The sequence below is a fragment of the Macaca mulatta genome, chromosome 19 (assembly GCF_049350105.2).
Source record: "Macaca mulatta isolate MMU2019108-1 chromosome 19, T2T-MMU8v2.0, whole genome shotgun sequence".
Classification (NCBI taxonomy): domain Eukaryota; kingdom Metazoa; phylum Chordata; class Mammalia; order Primates; family Cercopithecidae; genus Macaca; species Macaca mulatta.
Window position 1 is genome coordinate 48,246,472 of NC_133424.1, and position 16,966 is coordinate 48,263,437.

The window sequence follows — 16,966 nt, forward strand, 5'->3', positions numbered from 1 at the left end:
TCCATTGGTCTATATCTCTGTTTTGGTACCAGTACCATGCTGTTTTGGTTACTGTAGCCTTGTATAGTTTGAAGTCAGGTAGCGTGATGCCTCCAGCTTTGTTTTTGCTTAGGATTGTCTTGGCAATGTGGGGTCTTTTTTGGTTCCATATGAACTTTAAAGCAGTTTTTTCCAATTCTGTGAAGAAAGTCATTGGTAGCTTAATGGGGATGGCATTGAATCTATAAATTACCTTGGGCAGTATGGCCATTTTCACAATATTGATTCTTCCTATCCATGAGCATGGTATGTTCTTCCATTTGTTTGTGTCCTCTTTTATTTCACTGAGCAGTGGTTTGTAGTTCTCCTTGAAGAGGTCCCTTACATCCCTTGTAAGTTGAATTCCTAGGTATTTTATTCTCTTTGAAGCTATTGTGAATGGGAGTTCATTCATGATTTGGCTCTCTGTTTGTCTGTTACTGGTGTATAAGAATGCTTGTGATTTTTGCACATTGATTTTGTATCCTGAGCCTTTGCTGAAGTTGCTTACAGCTTAAGGAGATTTTGGGCAGAGATGATGGGGTTTTCCAAATATACAATCATGTCATCTGCAAACAGGGACAATTTGACTTCTTCTTTTCCTAACTGAATACCCTTTATTTTTTTCTCTTGCCTGATTGCCCTAGCCAGAACTTCCAACACTATGTTGAATAGGAGTGGTGAGAGAGGGCATCCCTGTCTTGTGCCAGTTTTCAGAGGGAATGCTTCCAGGTTTTGCCCATTCAGTATGATATTGGCTGTGAGTTTGTCATAATAGCTCTTATTGAGATACATTCCATCAATACCGAATTTTTGAGAGTTTTTAGCATGAAAGGCTGTTGAATTTTGTCAAAGGCCTTTTCTGCATCTATTAAGATAATCATGTGGTTTTTATCTTTGGTTCTGTTTATATGCTGGATATGTTTATTGATTTGCATATGTTGAACCAGCCTTGCATCCCAGGGATGAAGCCCACTTGATCATGGTGGATAAGCTTTTTGATGTGCTGCTGGAATCAGTTTGCCAGTATTTTATTGAGGATTTTTGCATCGATGTTCATCAGGGATATTGGTCTAAAATTCTCTTTTTTTGTTGTGTCTCTGCCAGGCTTTGGTATCAGGATGATGTTGGCCTCATAAAATGAGTTAGGGAGGATTCCCTCTTTTTCCTATTGATTGAAATAGCTTCAGAAGGAATGGTACCAGCTCCTCCTTGTACTTCTGATAGAATTCTAGCTGTGAATCCATCTGGTCCTGGACTTTTTTTGGTTGGTAGGCTATTAATTATTGCCTCAATTTCCGAGCCTGCTATTGGTCTATTCAGGGATTCAACTTCTTCCTGGTTTAGTCTTGGGAGAGTGTAACTGTCCAGGAAATTATCGATTTCTTCTAGGTTTTTTAGTTTATTTGTGTAGAGGTGTTTATAGTATTCTCTGATGGTAGTTTGTATTTCTGTGGGGTTGGTGGTGATATCCCCTTTATCATTTTTTATTGCGTCTATTTGATTCTTCTCTCTTTTCTTCTTTATTAGTCTTGCTAGCGGTCTATCAATTTTGTTGAGCTTTTCAAAAAACCAGCTCCTGGATTCATTGATTTTTTGGAGGGATTTTTGTGTCTCTATCTCCTTCAGTTCTGCTCTGATCTTAGTTATTTCTTGCCTTCTGCTAGCTTTTGAATGTGTTTGCTCTTGCTTCTCTAGTTCTTTTAATTGTGATGTTAGGATGTCAGTTTTAGATCTTTCTGCTTTCTCTTGTGGGCATTTAGTGCTATAAATTTCCCTCTACATACTGCTTTAAATGTGTCCCAGAGATTCTGGGATGTTGTATCTTTGTTCTCACTGGTTTCAAAGAACATCTTTATTTCTGCCTTCATTTTGTTATGTATCCAGTAGTCATTCAGGAGCAGGTTGTTCAGTTTCCATGTAGTTGAGCGGTTTTGATTGAGTTTCTTAGTCCTGAGTTCTAGTTTGATTGCACTGTGGTCTGAGAGACAGTTTGTTATAATTTCTGTTCTTTTGCATTTGCTGAGGAGTGCTTTGCTTCCAACTATGTGGTCAATTTTGGAATAAGTGCGATGTGGTGCTGAGAAGAATGCATATTCTGTTGATTTGGGGCAGAGAGTTCTGTAGATGTGTATTAGGTCCGCTTGGTGCAGAGTTGAGTTCAATTCCTGGATATCCTTGTTAACTTTCTGTCTCGTTGATCTGTCTAATGTTGACAGTGGGGTGTTAAAGTCTCCCGTTATTATTGTATGGGAGTCTAAGTCTCTTTGTAAGTCTCTAAGGACTTGCTTTATGAATCTGGGTGCTCCTGTATTGGGTGCATATATATTTAGGATAGTTAGCTCTTCCTGATGAATTGATCCCTTTACCATTACGTAATGGCCTTCTTTGTCTCTTTTGATCTTTGATGGTTTAAAGTCTGTTTTATCAGAGACTAGGATTGCAACCCCTGCTTTTTTTTTTTGTTTTCCATTTGTTTGGTAGATCTTCCTCCATCCCTTTATTTTGAGCCTATGTATGTCTCTGCATGTGAGATGGGTCTCCTGAATACAGCAAAGTGATGGGTCTTGACTCTTTATCCAATTTGCCAGTCTGTGTCTTTTAATTGGACCATTTAGTCCATTTACATTTAAGGTTAATATTGTTATGTGTGAACTTGATCCTGTCATTGTGATATTAGCTGGTTATTTTGCTCGTTAGTTGATGCAATTTCTTCCTAGCATCAATGGACTTTACATTTTGACATGTTTTTGCAATGGCTGGTACCTGTTGTTCCTTTCCATGTTTAGTGTTTCCTTCAGGATCTCTTGTAGGGCAGGCCTGGTGGTGACAAAATCTCTAAGCGTTTGCTTGTCTGTAAAGGATTTTATTTCTCCTTCACTTATGAAACTTAGTTTGGCTGGATATGAAATTCTGGGTTGAAAATGCTTTTCTTTAAGAATGTTGAATATTGGCCCCGACTCTCTTCTGGCTTGGAGAGTTTCTGCCAAGAAATCTGCTGTTAGTCTGATGGCTTCCCTTTGTGGGTAACCCAACCTTTCTCTCTGGCTGCCCTTAACATTTTTTCCTTCATTTCAACTTTGGTGAATCTGACAATTATGTGTCTTGGAGTTGCTCTTCCTGAGGAGTATCTTTGTGGTGTTCTCTGTATTTCCTGAATTTGAATGTTGGCCTGCCTTACTAGGTTGGGGAAGTTCTCCTGGATGATATCCTGCAGAGTGTTTTCCAACTTGGTTCCATTTTCCCTGTCACTTTCAGGCACACCAATCAGACGTAGATTTGATCTTTTCACATAATCCCATATTTCTTGGAGGCTTTGCTCATTTCTTTTTACTCTCTTTTCTCTACATTTCTCTTCTCGCTTCATATCATTCATTTGATCTTCAATCACTGATAATATTTCTTCTAGTTGATGGAGTCGGTTACTGAAGCTTGTGCATTTGTCACGTAGTTCTCATGTCATGGTTTTCATCTCAGTTCCTTTAAGGTCTTCTCTGCATTAATTATTCTAGTTATACATTCATCCATTCTTTTTTCAAGGTTTTTAGTTTCTTTGCGCTGGTTACGTAGTTCCTCCTTCAGCTCTGAGAAGTTTGATCGCCTGAAGCCTTCTTCTCTCAACTCGTCAAAGTCATTCTCTGTCTAGCTTTGTTCCGTTGCTGGTGACAAGCTGCATTCCTTTGGAGGGGGAGATGCACTCTGACTTTTTGAATTTCCAGCTTTTCTGCACTGCTTTTTCCCCATCTTTGTGGTTTTATCTGCCTTTGGTCTTTGATGATGATGACGTACTGATGGGGTTTTGGTGTGGGTGTCCTTTGTGTTTGTTAGTTTTCTTTCTAACAGTCAGGGCCCTTAGCTGCAGGTCTGTTGGAGTTTGCTTGAGGTACATTCCAGACGCTGTTTGCCTGGGTATCAGCAGCAGAGACTGCAGAAGATAGAATATTGCTGAACAGCGACTGTTGCTGTCTGATTCCTGCTCTGGAAGCTTCATCTCAGGGTGTACCCAGCCATGTGAGGTGTGATGTGTCAGTCTGCACCTAGTGGGGGATGTCTCCCAGTTAGGCTACTCAGGGGTCAGGGCCCCACTTGAGCAGGCAGTCTGTCCATTCTCAGATCTCAACCTCTGTGCTGGGAGATCCACTGCTCTCTTCAAAGCTGTCAGACAGGGACTTTTTCATCTGCAAAGGTTTCTGCTACTTTTTGTTTAGCTATGCTCTGTCCCCAGAGGTGGAGTCTACAGAGGCAGGCAGGCCTCCTTGAGCTGCAGTGGGCTCCACCCAATTCAAGCTTCTTGGCAGCTTTGTTTATCTACTTAAGCTTCAGCAATGGCGTGCGCCCCTCCCCCCACGCCCAGCCTCGCTGCTGCCTTGCAGTTAGATCTCCGACTGCTGTGCTAGCAATGACGAAGGCTCCATGGGGGTGGGACCCTCCGGGCCAGGTGTGGGATATAATCTCCTGGTGTGCCGTTTGCTAAGACCCTTGGTAAAGCGCAGTATTAGGGTGGGAGTTACCCGATTTTCCAGGTGTTGTGTGTCTCAATTTCCCTTGGCTAGGAAAAGGAATTCCCTTCCCCCTTGCGCTTCCCAGGTGAGGCAATGCCTCACCCTGCTTCAGCTCTCACTGGTCAGGCTGCACCAGTGGACCAGCATCAACTGTCTGACATGCCCTAGTGAGATGAACCCAGTACCTCAGTTGAAAATGCAGAAATCACCCGTCTTCTGTGTCGCTCACGCTGGGAGTTGGAGGCTGGAGCTGTTCCTATTCGGCCATCTTGGGCGCCACCTAGGTTATCTTGAAAGTGGATTTCAGATGTATAATTTCATCCTTAAATATATTAATATATATCTGTAAAAGGTAAGAACTTTTAAATTAAAAAAAAAAAAAACATAGTATCATTACTGCTAAAAAGAAAAAAGCCAGGCGTGGTGGCTCATGCCTGTAATCCCAGCACTTTGGGAGACCGAGGCAATGTCTATTTGTTGTAATAATGACATATGTTTCTTAAATATTCTTCTAATCTCTGGGTTCTTTCACTTTTTCTTTCTTACAGTTTGTTTGTGCCAGAAACAGAAATTTCCTGTAGAGTTACCCATATTCTGGATTTTGTTGATTGCTGGTCTGTGGTGTCATTTAACATGTTCCTCTGACCCTGTATTTCTTGTAAACCGGTATTTAATTTTAAAGGCTTGATCAAGTTTAAGAGTTTTGTTTGTTTGTGCTTGGTTTGTTTGTTTGTTTGTTTGTTTTTCTTGAGACAGAGTCTTGCTCTCTCGCCAGGCTGGAGTGCAGTGGCGTGATCTTGGCTCACTGCAACCTCCGCCTCCTGGGTTCAAGCAATTCCCCTACCTCAGCCTCCCGAGTAGCTGGGAGTACAGGCACGCCCCACCATGCCCAGCTAATTTTTTGTATTTTAGTAGAGGCAGGGTTTCACCATGTTGGCCAGGATGGTCTCAATCTCCTGACCTCATGATCTGCCAGCCTTGGCCTCCCAAAGTGCTGGGATTATAGGTGTGAACCACCGCACCTGGCCCCGTTTTTGCTTTTTTTTTTTTTTTTTTTTTTTTAACACTAATCCATCATACATAGTGATGTGCCTTCTCTGAAGTGGTGCAGTGGTGCATAGTATTTGGTTGTTTTCCTTTATGTGATGTTAACAACCAGCTATTGATATCTTTATGTGAATATGTTATTTTATCAGGGGTTACAAAATGATATTCTAATTCTTCTGCATTTATGAGCTGGAATATATCTATAAAGGGAGCCATCCTTTATCAGTGTCAGGTATTCTTGGTTACCTGAAGAATAGTTTATGCAAAAAGAAAAAAAAAACAAAACTAGAATAAAAGATTGGTTTTTCTCTTTTTATTTTTCAGCATCTCTCAAAGCTTATTCCATGTTTTTCCTTTAAACTATTATTATTAACTTGTGGATTAAAACATATCTGTTATGTTTTGGTCTGTAACAATAACTGTTCTTATTAACGCTCACATTGTTCCATGTATGGCAAGTGGAAGGTTTACCCTCTCCGATTTGTCTACTTTTGGATTCCTTTTTATTCTTTTTGACATGACCCTAGTAGTCTTTGGCAGATTCCAGACTTTCTGTTCTGACAGAGTATTCTAGGCTTATTTTGTACAATTTCCTGTCCCAAACATAAAATCAGCCACTTATTTATGGGGCCCTGGTTCCTTTTATAAGAAGTGCTTTTAAGAAGTCAAAACCAGGATAGTAGGAACTCTCATTGCTCCTAGTTGTCATTGCTTATAGCCTTAACAGAGCTGGTGAAATACAAATTTTTTAGAAGGAGAAAAAAAATTCTGAGTGTATACTGATATTTCCAATTGAATTAAAAGGTTATAGTTTTTCTCACTATCTTTGATTTTATATTTGTGTTTCTTTTATAATCTGAGAAAAATCTTAATTCGTAATGATTAATGATACTAAGATTCTCATTGATATATGTGTGTGTTAATCATTTCAGGTTATATATATATATTAGTTTTAGACTAACAATGCCAATATTAATAACAGTATAACTACTGAAAAACTCTAAGACATAACTTCATAAAGTTATAACATAACAAACTCTTAAGACAACTTTGAAAAACAGTTTATAGTTATTTTGTTTGTAGGTTATATTGGGTCTAATGTCAAATGACTATATTTTAAAGTTCCTGAAAATAATCACTTCCTTTATATGTTTAACCTTCCAGCTTTGTATGCACAGATAAGTTTGTTTCATTTTGCTTTTGGTTCTTAGAGATTTTTTTTTCATTTTGATTTAATTTTGTGATTATAGTTATAGAAAACATACTTGTGGTTCCAAAGTCAAATAGATTTGATTGGTAATACTTTATAACTTTGTTGTATGTCTGTCTTCCTAGAGGCTATTGAACTGTAATTTTTTTTCATGTAATATCTTTGTGAGGTTTTAGTATTATGGTTATTTGGCCTCAAGATGTAGAACAGAGTGCTATCTCCGTTTTCTGTTTTCTGAAAACATTTGTGAAAGAATATCTGCCTTAAATGTTGGTAGAATTTACCAGTAAAGCCATCTGGGCCTTCTCTGTGGCAGTTTGTTTGTTTCTACACATTCAGTTTCTTTAATATCCATGGGATGATTTTTACTTCAGTTTTTTCTTGTGTGAATTTTGGCAATTTTTGTTTTAAGGAATTTGTGTTTCTCATTGAAACTGCCAAAATTATTGGCATAGAATTGTATTATCTTTTTAATTAAAGCCTTAAAAAATCTGTGGTCCAGTCTGTACTTTGGTAATATATTTTTTTGAAAACTTGGTAGGGGTTTATAAACTGTATGAATCTTTTGAAAGAATCAATTTTTGAGTTTGTTGATATTCTGTATTGTAATCTACTTTATATTGTGGATTTTGTGCTTATTTTTATTATTTCTTTTCTTCTTACTTTGGTCTTCATTTGCTCCTCTTCTTCCAGCTTCCCAAAGTGGGAGCCTAAATCATTTTTCTAACATAAGCATTTAATACTATAAATTGTCCTCTAAATACTGCTTTTGTTGCAGCTCACAGAATCTGATACATGTGTTTCTATTGTCACTCAGTTCAGCATATTTCCAATGTCTTTTTGCATGGGTTATTTAGAAGTATGTTTAATTTCCAAATATTTGGAGATTCTTGTTACCAGTTTGTAATTTAATAATGTGTGGACACTGACAACAGTATATTCTCTGTATAATTCAGTTTTTAAAATATTTACTGATACTCGTTTTATGACCCAGCATCTGGTTTATTTTGATGACCTTTCCATACGCAGTTGTTAATGAAGAGTCTGACTCTTGCCAAAATCCTATGTGTGGGCCCTCAGGCTCCACCAAGTCATTCCTGGCAGGTTACACAGGGGAAAGCTGGCCTCCCCGCAGCAGACTTGGTGCACATCTAGTGCATTACAGTCTCTAAAGAGAGTTGCAGTTCAGGACTCAGGCCTCCTGGACCAGCTATGTTGTTATGCATGTTTACATTCCTAACCCAGGCATCTCCATTAGGAGGCCTCTTTATCAGGTGCCTCTGCCAAGAGGACATCCTAATCTAGAGGAGAGGGGAAACCTTGAAGACACTTTTTTTCCACTCTTAGTACTCGGTAGTTTTAATTTTTTTCTTTATTTCTTTTTTCTTTTCTTTTCTTTTTTAAAACATATTTTTGGAGACAGGGTATTGCTCTGTCACCCAGACTGGAGTGTAGTGGTGTGATCATAGCTCTTTGCAGCCTTGAACTCCTGGGCAGTTCAAGCAATCCTCCTGTCTCAGCCTCACAAGTAGCTAGGCCTACAGGTTTGCATCACAACGCCTGGCTGATGTTTTATTATTATTATTATTGTTGTTATTATTTTGTAGAGACAGATTCTTACTATGTTGCCCAGGCTGGTCTCAAACTTCTGGCCTCAAGCAATCCTCCTGCCTCGGTCTCCCAAAGTGCTGGGGTTGCTTACAGGCATGAGCCACCGTGCCCAGCCAGTACTCACTACTTTTTCACTCTTAGCCCTTCCTGTGTCTTCTTGTCCCCTGGTCCCAGTCCATAAAATGAATGACAGGAGCCTTTTGTTCTGCATTCCCTTAGCAGTGAGATGACTCACTTCTGCACTGATCCACATTTGCACTGATCTGCCTGACCCTCTCTGACCCTCTCCAGGTGCTATTTCATGGTTGGGGTTGGGGGAGTGAAACAGTGGAGTACTCAGCGCTTTCTCTGGGTTAGCCTCTTATATTAAGTGATTGCTAAGTGATTAAAGGCTGGTTGTGTTAATCACTTATTCCAACACCTTGCAGCTCAGTTCTCTTCAGCCCAGCTTAGATTTTGGTAAGTGGATGTGGTATTCTATTAATAGATATTTATCAACTTGGCCAAGGTACTTGATATAGTGGTATATAAATCCTCTATATTGTTATTGATTTTATTGTCTACTTGTTCTATCAGTTACTGAGCAAAAGATCTTAAAATTCCCAACTCTGAATGTGGGTTTGCCTCTTTCTTCCTTTAGTTCTGTCAATTTTTGCTTCACACATTTTGAAGCTTCGTTGTTAAATCTCTACATTTGGATTGCTGTCTTCTTGATGAGTTGATCCTCCTTATTGCTAGTATTTCTCTTTATCTTGAAGTCTATTTTATCTTATACTAATATAGGCATACAAGCTTTCTTGTGATTAGTGTCTGTATGGTGTATCTTCCCATTTTACTTTCGGCCCATCTTTATATTTAAAATGTGCTTCTTGTAAAGAGCATATAGTTGGAACTTGAGTTTTTATCTTAATACTGTATTTTTATTGGAATGGTTGCACTATTATTGGTACAATTTAGTTTAAGCTCTGCCATAGATGGGAGCATCCATATGTGGCTCTTAAGAAGAGCTTAGGGCCACATGTGGTGGCTCATACCTATAATCTCAGCACTTTGGGAGGCTGAAGCAGGAGGATTGCTTGAGGCCAGGAGTTCAAGACCAGCTTGGACAATGTAGCAAAACCCCATCTCAACAAAAAAAGTAAAAATTAGCTGGGTATGATGGCACATGCCTGCAGTCCTAGCTACTTCGAAGGCTGGGTTGGGAGGATTACTTGAGCCTAGGAGTTCAGGGTTACAGTAAGCTATGATCATGCCACTGCACTCCAGCTTAGGTGACAGAGTAAGGCCCTGTCTCAAAAAAAAATTGTTTTTAAATAAAGAGCTTGGCACTTTTTTGGAGTTTAGGTCTTTTAAATTTGTGCCCTCAGCTCTCTAATGAATTTAAAAGAAATTATTATTTTTCATCTTATCTGAATTATTTTTAGGTTGTTAGGATGGGCACAAGTATCTCTTGCAAAAATCTATATGTTGAAGAAGTCGAATTTTCAATTAAAAATGTATTGAATACCTATATCAATGACTCTCTGCAGGAGCAGTTATTCTCCCTAGAGGGTGTTTTGGAAATACATCTAGGTACTGTTGAATGTTAAAGTAACAGGGTTGAGGGTAAAGACTTCTAGCTTTTTTGTTTGTTTGTTTGTTTGAGACGGAGTCTCACTCTGTCGCCCAGGCTGGAGTGCAGTGGCGTGATCTCAGCTCACTGCAAGCTCCACCTCCTGGGTTCACGCCATTCCCCTGCGTCAGCCTCCCGGGTAGCTGGGACTACAGGCGTACGCCACCACACCTGGCTAATTTTTTGTATGTTTAGTAGAGACGGGGTTTCACTGTGTTAGCCAGGTTGGTCTCAATCTCCTGACCTCATGATCCCCCCGCCTAGGCCTCCCAAAGTGCTGGGATTACAGGCGCGAGCCACTGCGCCCAGCCGACTTCTAGCTTTTGAAGGAGTGAGGTCTCGGATCTAGGTTAGAGATTACCCAGCTTTTTCTGTAAAGGGCTAGACATTTCACATGACTTTGTGGGCCACATGGTCTCTGTTGCAACTCTTCAGCTCTGCTGCTGTAGTGTGAAAGTAGCCAAAGGCACTACATAACTGAATCAGTGTGGACCTATTCCAATAAAACTTTACTTACAAAACTAGTTGGTAGACAGTAGTTTACCAACTTATGATTTAGTTGTCCATCAGTGCATTACAAAAAATTGTGATTTGCAAAATTGAGAACCATACCTGGAAACAGTATGTTTATAATTATCCGGGTCTGGAATATCTTACATAATGCTTTTGTGCATGACTTCTTCAATTTGCTGAATTTACCTACTTGCCTGTTATTGGATGGTTTTACTATTAGCTGTATCTTCCAGGAATGCAACCATGATTTGGTTGAGAAAAAGGCTGTACTTTGCTTAAGAAATTTACTGAGTTTTTTTTTAACCATTTCAAAAAGTTACAGTATTGATGGCAATGCTAGCTGTGACATTTGTCTTGCCCATGGCAAATACGTATAGAAACCTCCATTTATAGATAATGCATTTCTACTTATTCTATACATACACATGAACACACATATATTTAGCCTTTATTTCAAAATGTCAAATATAAAATGTGTCGACCATACTTAGTTACATATTGTCATTTTATAAGTCTAAATTTCATTATAAGTAATTGTAAGCATAAGCATTTAATTATTTGTGCCTTCTAATGTAGTTGTGTATGATCATAAATATATTGAAATACTAAGTTGTTCATTATCTCCATTTTTGACATCTATGGATGTGTTATTATTACCTATGAGTTTCATTTCAGAAGTGGTAGAGACGTTGTTATATTTTCTTTTTGTGTATAGAAAGCATTGAGTTTGATCAAGGTGAGAACCACAACATGTATCTGTCCCCCTTAGTGTGTGTTTTGGGAGTGGGAGAAACAGGAAGAAAAGAACAACAAAGATAATTCCAACTGAATTATTTGTTACTTTGCAAAACACCTGGTCTCACGTTTCTGCTTTCTCCTCCCTAGCTCTGCATTGTCCAGACTCTGTGCTTTCCTAAGATAGGAACCCAGAAGAGGACTGATCATTTCTTGCAGCTCTAAAAACCATGGCTCGGGTAAACTGGAGTTTCTTTGTGCTCTCTTCATTTACTTTTTTACAGAGTATGTGTGTGTATTCCTTACTCCTGAAGCTTCATTCCTAACTGACCTCACTCAGGAATGTGCTCCTTAGTTTGTCCCATTCTGATAAGTGATAGTGTCTTCCCTAAGTGTGTCTTTTTAATCTAACCTTTAGTCACATACTTACTCAACAATCGGGTCAGCATCTTTGACTAGGAACACTGATCTAACAAAAGCAGAGTTCCCTGATTTCATAAGGTTGAGGAGGTTGTTAAATGGCACGACACGTGAAAACCTTTTGAACTTCTCTTTAGATCTAAGTTCACAGGTAGACAAGACAGGAGTTGGTCTTGACTGGGCTCACTCTCGATATGTGGCAGGAGCTCATGCTTTATGAGTTTTTAAGATTAGGAAAATGATTAGGGACTGAATACAGAGAGATCGGGGATCTTCCCTAGGAACATATAATTTAATATGGATCAATCTGAAATTTGACATTATGTGCTGGTCTTGAATGTATAAATTTGGATTATGTTTTTCACCTTTCTATTGCTTAGAATGATGAAAAAGTTACATTTACGGATGAACGGTAAATATGATCATAATGAAGATGATCATTCACCAGCAGAAGTTAAGAATAATAAACTCTGAGAATCAAGAAATACAAGATTTTTACCACCTAAAATGTTCAAATATGAGCATTTGTTACGTCAGATATGTTCATTATATAGGAGCTATTCTGTAGCCTATAAAATATTTACTAAATTATTGATGACAAGGAAAATGTTTATGATATGGTACGCTGATCTAGTGGTGAACCTGGAGCTTCAATAAATTCTTTAATTTTATACAGATCTTATTTTATAAGGTTTTACAGAAAAATTTTCCCAGTTATTTTGTTTATTCCTTAAATAGTGAAGAAAGAAACTTACATTTATTTTGAATGTATGATACACAATATACATATTGTATAGAATGCTTGTGTATGCTATTTCTTTTAATTGGGACATAGCATTTACTTTATTCCCAGACTTATCTGTAAAGTAAGATGTTCTATATGCAGAAAATTTGTATAGCAGGCCAGGAGCAGTGGCTCACAACTATAATCCCAGCACTTTGGGAGGCCTAAGCAGGAGGGTCCCTTAAGGCCAGAATTCAAGACTAGCCTGGGCAACATAACAAGACCCCTGTCCCTACAAAAAAATTTGAAAATTATCAGGGCACAGTGGCACGTACTGTGGTCTCAACTACTCAGGAGACTGAGATAGGATCACTTAAGCCCAGGAGTTCGAGGCTGCAGTGAGCTATGATGGCGCCACTGCACTCCAGCCTGGGTGACAGAATGAGACCCTGTCTCCAAAACAACAACAACAACAAAACTATAGCAATAGGAATAATCAGGAACATATGTGTACTTTTCAGCCCGTGTGCTGTGTTGCTTGCTTTGTGGAGGGGTCCCCTTCATCTCCCTCTCCACTGAAAAAGTATTTTTTTTTGGCCGGGCACAGTGGCTCACGCCTGTAATCCTAGCACTTTGGGAGGCCGAGGCGGGTGAATCACAAAGTCAGGAGTTCGAGACGAGCCTGACCAAGATGATGAAACCTCATCTCTACTAAAAATACAAAAATTAGCTGGGTGCAGTGGCAGGTGCCTGTAATCCCAGCTACTCAGGAGGCTGAGGCAGGAGAATTGCTTGAATCTGGGAGGCGGAGATTGCATGAGCCGGGATTGCGCCACTGCACTCCAGCCTGGGCGACAGAGCAAGACTCCATCTCAAAAAAAAAAAAAAAAAGAAAAAAAAGAAAAAGCGTTTTTTGGCCGGGCACGGTGGCTCAAGCCTGTAATCCTAGCACTTTGGGAGGCCGAGACGGGCGGATCATGAGGTCAGGAGATCGAGACCATCCTGGCTAACACGGTGAAACCCCGTCTCTACTAAAAAATACAAAAATCTAGCTGGGCGAAGTGGCGGGTACCTGTAGTCCCAGCTACTCGGGAGGCTGAGGCAGGAGAATGGCGTGAACCCGAGAGGAGGAGCTTGCAGTGAGCTGAGATCCGGCCACTGCACTCCAGCCCGGGTGACAGAGCAAGACTCCGTCTCAAAAAAAAAAAAAAAAAAAGCATTTTTAAAATTTCCAAAACTAACATTTTGTTTGTTGTTTCAGAAATTAGTGATGTTCAGAGATGTTGCCATTGACTTTTCTCAGGAAGAGTGGGAATGTCTGGACTCCGCTCAGAGAGATTTGTATAGAGATGTGATGTTGGAGAACTACAGCAACTTGGTATCACTAGGTAAGGAATCTGGCCTTCATGTTTCAGGATCTACCTTTGGAATGGCTGCTTTCTCTGCTGTTATTTCAAGGTTCTTTTTTAAGTAATTAACTGAATTTCTTATTCTTTTCAAAGGAGGAGTTTGAAATTACTGGAAGTAGACATGGTTTCTCAGGGCACCTTTATCTTTTCCATCCTTCAGAAAGCCTTACCACTGCCTTCTGATACCGTCTTTCTGCCATCTTCCTTGATGATCAAAGGGCTAGATTTGAAGTTTGGGATACTTGGAATATTGGCAGATAAAACAGCTTATACATCGTTACAGTTTAGATCTGCTAAAGGAGCTCTAAATAATTCACAGGCCCAGTCACAGATTAAAAAAATAGATGCAGAGATGTATGTTTTTTCTGATAAGAGTTTACATATTTGTATAGTGATAGAGTGGATCAATGCATTTCACCAACAACTCAAACACAAGCCATTAATTAGAACAAACACATTGTCTTATATGTTCTTGGTAGTTGAATATTACATATTAAGAACTTTGGGCTGGGCGTAATGGCTCATGCCTGTAATCCCAGCATTTTAGGAGGCCAAGCTGGGTAGATCACAAGGTCAGGAGTTCAAGACCAGCCTGGCCAACATAGCAAAACCCCATCTCTACTAAAAATACAAAAATTTAGCTGGGCGTGCTGGTGTGTGCTTGTAATCCCAGTTACTCGGGAGACTGAGGGAGGAAGAATCACTTGAACCCGTGATGGAGGTTGCAGTGAGCTGAGATCACATCACTGTACTCCAGGCTGGGTGACAGAGCAAGACTCCATCTCCAAAAAAAAAAAAAAAAAAAAGAACTTTGCATTGGACATTGAATGAATATGCTAGAATCATCTGTTACTAGAAAATAGTTGAGGGGAAACCTGTGATTGTCCAAGAAACTTTGTTTTCTTCTGTAGTATTCTTATATGAAACAAAATCCATATCAATTACAACTTTAATAAGTGATTTTCCAATCTAGATGATCACTTTATTCCTTGTGGTGGAATAAACTGTCTCATGCCTCTTCCTTCCTTTCTCCTCTGAAGCATTTAGGAAGTTATTGATTAATACATGTCCCTAGAGGACCCAAGTTGTGTGGGAAAAAAAAAAAACCTGTGACTTGAGGAGAAAAGCAAGGGTTTTTCAGCATGATCTTCCTAAAGACTCTTACCTAATTTCTACTACCTCCTTTCCCTGTTGGTCTTTTATTATAATTCTTCCCACTTTCAAAAGAGGGAACGGTTGGCCAGGTGCGGTGGCTCCCGTGTATAATCCCAGCACTTTGGGAGGCCGAGGCGGGCAGATCACCTGAGGTCGGGAGTTCAAGACCGGCCTGACCAACATGGAGAAACCCCATCTCTAGTAAAAATACAAAAAATTAGCCGGGCATGGTGGTGCATGCCTATTAATCCCAGCTACTCAGGGGGCTGAGTGAGGCAGGAGAATCCCTTGAACCCGGGAGGCGGAGGTTGTGGTGAGCCGAAATCATACCATTGCACTCCAGCCTGGGCAATAAGAGCAAAACACAGTCTCAAAATAAATAAATAAATAAAATAAAACAAAAGAGGGAATGGCTCTTCCTCTTCCCCAATGACAACACTTTTATGTAAACTTGGGAGTCAATTCCTTTCCAGACTGTTTCTTTGAATTTAGACTTACTGTCTTTATTCTTTAATATATTGTTCATTTATCCAAAATATATCTATTGAAGGCCTATTCTCTGCCACGGACTATAGTAGCCATTGGAGAAATAATGGTCTAGTAAAGGTTCTTACTCTGCTGAAACACTTTCTTGTGGGAGAAATACAAAATACATGAGGAAACAAAATTCTATGTATATGTGTATGTATGTATATACATATGTATGCATGTATTTAATAAATATCAATATAACAACAGGTAGTGATAAGCAGTACAAATAAAGGTAAAGAAAAGTAGGCAAGTAAAGAATAATGAGGGGTTGGAATGGCCTATTTTAAATTGGTAGATTTTGGAAAATCCTCTCTGAAGAGGTAATATTTGAACAAAAACTTGACTAAAGTAAGGGCATGAGACAAGCCAGTATCTGAGAGAGCAGTGTAAAGGCCTTGGGGTGGGTATTAACTTTGTAGGAGGAACAGAGAAACATTATGTCCAGAGAAAAGTGAATACTAGAATAATAAGAAAGATGGTTAGGCGATGGAAAAAAAAGGACTGAAATTTTATTCTCTAAAGTGGTGCCTTCTGAATCCCATTTAAAGCAATTGCAAATCTCTAGAGGAAAGTAAGAGGCCTTTAGAATTCTCATAAGTTAAGATCAACAAAAGGTGAGCTCATAAAGGTCATCAAACCCACAGGGAAATGGGTCACAGATGAGTAATAGGTAATCTGAAGAAACAACATATTACATGGCAAAAATCTTTACATAGTAGAATGATTAGATGTAGCTATAAGCTCTTGGTGATAGTTTAAAGAAATAAAGAAATTAAACCACAAAAATGATGACTAATAGATTTTCATAAAGGGACAGATTTGAAAGGAAACCAAATAATTTCTAAAGGTTCTATTTAGTTCTTTTTAAAAATAATCATTAAAAGATTGATAAATTTGGCTACATGAAAATTACTCTCTTCATCAAAAGACACTATAAAGACAGTAAAAGATAAGCCATGAATTGGGTGGAGATACTTGCACTGCATATAGACAACAATGAAATTAGTATCAGAATAGAAAAAGCTTTTACAGATTGATAAGAACAAGATAAATAACAATACTGAAAAATTTGGTAAAAGGTATCTATTGGCAGTTCAAGGGGAAAAAAATGCAAATTAGGCTGGGCGTGGTGGCTCATGCCTACAATTCCAGCACTTTGGGAGGCTGAGGCGGGTGGATCACTTGAGGCCAGTTGGAGACCAGCCTGGCCAACATGGGGAAGCCCCGTCTCTACTAAAATTACAAAAATTAGCTGGGCATGGTGGCAGGTGTTTATAATCCCAGCTACTCAGGAGGCTGAGGCAGGAGAATCACTTGAACCTAGGAGGTGGAGGTTGCAGTGAGCCGAGATTGTGCCACTGCACTCCAGCCTGGGTGACAGAGGGAGACTCCATCTCAAAAAAAAAAAAAAAGAAAAAGCAAATTAAAACCACAATGATATAATTATTGCACATGCTATAAATTGGCAAAAATTAAGAT

At 39.2% G+C, this 16,966-nt stretch overlaps 2 protein-coding genes across 6 annotated transcripts in view; both read left to right on the forward strand.

The window, feature by feature from the left end:
• The window catches only part of ZNF875 (zinc finger protein 875), a 406,705-nt gene that overhangs the window by 216,475 nt on the left and 173,264 nt on the right, over positions 1-16,966 (forward strand). The window lies entirely within an intron of this gene.
• ZNF420 (zinc finger protein 420) overlaps positions 1-16,966 on the forward strand; it is a 44,355-nt gene that overhangs the window by 7,863 nt on the left and 19,526 nt on the right. For all 5 annotated transcript variants that reach the window (XM_015123600.3, XM_077982477.1, XM_001104516.5 and 2 more), the window contains 2 exons: positions 11,399-11,487; positions 13,654-13,780. Coding sequence is in view for 3 of the 5 variants with exons in the window: in XM_001104516.5 (XP_001104516.4) it covers positions 11,479-11,487; positions 13,654-13,780 (136 nt within the window). In the remaining 2 variants the exon portion in view is untranslated. The remainder of the gene's footprint in view (positions 1-11,398; positions 11,488-13,653; positions 13,781-16,966) is intronic.